This window comes from Elephantulus edwardii, unplaced genomic scaffold (genome assembly GCF_000299155.1).
Source record: "Elephantulus edwardii isolate Elephantulus edwardi_28Jun2011 unplaced genomic scaffold, EleEdw1.0 scaffold00094, whole genome shotgun sequence".
NCBI classification, from domain to species: domain Eukaryota; kingdom Metazoa; phylum Chordata; class Mammalia; order Macroscelidea; family Macroscelididae; genus Elephantulus; species Elephantulus edwardii.
In genome coordinates, this window is record NW_006399844.1 from 3,993,200 (window position 1) to 3,996,788 (window position 3,589).

Genomic DNA, 3,589 nt, shown 5'->3' on the forward strand with positions numbered 1-3,589 from the left:
CAGATTTCTTGGCACAACTTGGTGACCACGTCCAGGGCAGCATCTGTTAACTGAAATATGTCAATTGGTATACCATCTATTCCTGGAGCCTTATTTTTTTGCCGTTTCCTTCAAAGCAGCCTGAACTTCTTTCATCACCATAGGCTCTTGCTCATATGTTGTTTCATATATTTTTTAAAATGCACATTCCTTTTAACCAGTTGTCCCATTCATAGGAATGTATCCCACAGATATTAAAATACTGGTTTGTGATATTTTATGTCTATAAGCTTTTTTGCGTATTTGTTATATTGACAGGAAGAAATGCGGATGTTGAATAAAACATAGTATGTCTGTGAATCATAGTGTAATTCCGGTGGCGTGACACATAGGGAGTTGCACTGCTAACCCAAAGTCACGCCACTTCTGATGGTTCAAATCTACCAGCAACTCTACTGGAAAATGTGGACAGGCTCCTCTCATGTGATTGACAGGACTGAAATACAATAGAGTACCAGTTAGTCATCATTTTTGGCTATAAGCGAGATGCCTGCACTATAGAATATTATGCTGCCATTAAAAATTACTTTATGTCAAAAGTGTCCTCTCTGTCTCTCAATTGTGGTAATTTCCAGTTTTTATTCCTTTACCAACACTTCAGTGGAGTTTCAAGAAGGAAGATAAATACAAGTGGAAATTCTCTTTATAACTGAAAATCTAGCTGAGTCAATTTTAAGACCTACTTTAATTTCAATATCCTTTCTTGCTCGACCTCTCAGGACCCTTGCACTATTTAATGTTTCTCTCCCACCCCTCAACCTTCTCCATTTTTGAAACAGGAAATCTCCAGCTAGTTAAATCTCTTTCCTTCCTGGTTTTTCATTCAGTCCAAATGTGGGGTTGGTTTTTGTTTTTTTTATCAGCAACATTCCAAGGTAATGAATAGCTGTAAAGATAAACTGACATCCAATGAAAGTCTAGTTCAGAGTTTATTCCTGGGATATTGACATGTTTGAATATAAAGAAATTACAGGAAAGAAATAGCATTGCTATATAACCACAGCTAATTCTTTCTTTTCTTTTGCTTCTATACAGATTTGAAAAAGGACGCATCTACACGTTCATTGGAGAAGTCGTCGTCTCTGTGAATCCTTACAAGTTGTTGAACATCTACGGGAGGGACACCATTGAGCAGTATAAAGGACGTGAGCTGTATGAGAGGCCACCGCATCTCTTTGCCATTGCCGATGCTGCTTACAAAGCTATGAAAAGGCGATCAAAAGACACATGTATTGTGATATCAGGTATTCTGTGTGTCCAAGGTCAAAATGTCTTTACTTGCTATTAAAAAATTCAAACTAGTGACTAAAGTTTTTCTTAATTAGAAACGTAAGCAATTTTTTTAAAACAAGAGGCCCAACTTATAGTGACCTTGTGCACAACAGAAAAAAATTCTGCCAGATCCTTGTGATCTCCACAAACCTTGTTATGTTTAAGTCCACCGTTGCAATCATTGTGCCAGTTCATCTTCTTAGAGTCATCTTTTTTCACTGACTTTCCATTTTCCGAGCAGAATGTCCTCCTGGGACTGGCACCCCTGGTAATATACCTGAAATATGTGAAATGATGTTTCACCAGCCTTGCTTCTAAGGATCTCTCTGGTTTCACTTCTTCCAAGATGGAATTGTTTGTTCTTTGGCAGTCCATGGTATCATCAGCACTCTTTGCCAGTAACACAGTTCAAAGTTATTCCTCAGCCTTCCTTACTCATTGTCCAAAATTCACATGCATAGGAAACAATTAAAAATGCCATAGGCATACCTCAGTTTTTAAAGGGACATTCTTGCTCTTCAGTCCTTTAAAGAGGTCCTTGACAATTCAGTACATCATTTGATTTCTTGACTGCTGCTATCATGGGTGTTGATTATAGATCCAAGTAAAATTAAATCCTTGACAACGTCAATATTTTCTCCATTTGTTATGATGTTGCTCGTTGATTTTATTTCTTTGTGCTGAGATATGATCCATTTTAAATATAGACTTTGGGTCTATAAAAAAATCTTATAGAAGAAAAAATCTTATGAATATTAAATACCAAGTGATTTTGTTTTTTCTATTCTATCTCCTGGTTTGGGTTCATTTGCAAACTCATATTACACTTAGATGATGCATTTCTGGTCAGTGTTGTAGAATGTATTCTCCCATTCTAAACCCCGAAAAGTACTGGATAAAATATGAAAAATATTTTAATTAATAATAGGGTAAAACCTAAAAAATTCTATTTGGAAGTGCAGAGATGAGGAATTAATTTAAAGTCACATGAATGAATAAATAAATGGGAGCTAGAATTGAGGAATTTGCAGAAACAGATCAGAAATAAATTGTTAGGACTGGAGATAGGATCTGTAAAGCCTGATGAGCCTACAGACCCCTGTGCCTGAGAAGAGGACCTGAACTCTCTCTGGATAGTTGACCTCTTCAAGGATCCATGTATTGAGACATAAAAAAAATTTTTGATGTCAAGAATACATCACATTTGCATTAGTGGTTTTATACTTTTGAAAAAGCTTTTATGTTGACTATTCCATTTTGGTAATCAAAACAACTCTCAAAGTGGTAAGTAGATCTATTTTCCTACTTATGGATAAGAAAATTAAAAGTCAGAAGCATTACATTTTGTTTTTAAAAATACAGAAGAAATACTGCCTGGTTGTTTAAAACAAACAATGTCACAAATCTGTAAAAGTAAAAAGGAAACATCTCTTCCCTGTGAATACCTTGCTTCCTCCAACTCATCACTTAGCAACTCTCTCATTACTCAACATTTCACATTTACAATATTAAGGTAACAAAGGCTGAGATGGGAAGTGAGACCATTGCTGGCTGTATTTTAAGATTGTGTGTCAATTTGGCTTTCCCATGATTCTCAATGTTATGCTGTTCTTTAATGATACAGTCATCCTCTGTTTTGCATTCTAATGTAATCACCCTCCATTCTTTAGTAATCTTGATTTTGGCAAAATGACTTGATCTCTCTTTTTTTTTCTTGTTGTGTGCTGTCAAATCGGATCCGTCTGGCACAGAAGGAGATTGCCTCTCTTTCTTCAGCAGAGTACCTGGTGGATTTGAACAGTGTTGCCCTTGGGATTGCAGTATAGCTTCTTGCCACTAAGCAACCACAGCTCCCTAGGAGTTGGTCTTTCGAATCTAACCATGTTGATGAGTAATGAGTAGATATATAGTCTATAGAAATACTTTAAAATTTTTACAAATCATTATTACTAGATTGTTGTTGTTATGTGCTGTCAAGTCGTAGACAACTCATAAGCGACCCTATAAACAAAAGACCTGAACACTTGTATAACTTCCATCATTTCTCCAAGTTCATAGGGTTTCTGGAGGCAAGCTATTTCGGAAGTAGATACCACTTCTGTTTCCAAGCTTGCTTTAATTGGGGAGCTGCACCAAACAATGTCCACCATCGGTAACCATTATCACATTTGACACATCAGTGTCACAGTGTTTAGCATCACAGCAACCACTATATTAGTATTTTTTTTAGTATTTCTCAGACTGCTAGGAAAACAAACAGATTCATCCTAGAAAGGGT

The 3,589-nt window shown here is 36.3% G+C and overlaps 1 protein-coding gene across 1 annotated transcript in view; it reads left to right on the forward strand.

Annotated features, from left to right (window-relative positions):
• The window catches only part of MYO1D (myosin ID), a 449,506-nt gene that overhangs the window by 127,395 nt on the left and 318,522 nt on the right, over nucleotides 1-3,589 (forward strand). Inside the window, exon 2 of the mRNA XM_006890918.1 lies at nucleotides 1,075-1,283. Coding sequence (XP_006890980.1) covers nucleotides 1,075-1,283 — 209 coding nt within the window. The remainder of the gene's footprint in view (nucleotides 1-1,074; nucleotides 1,284-3,589) is intronic.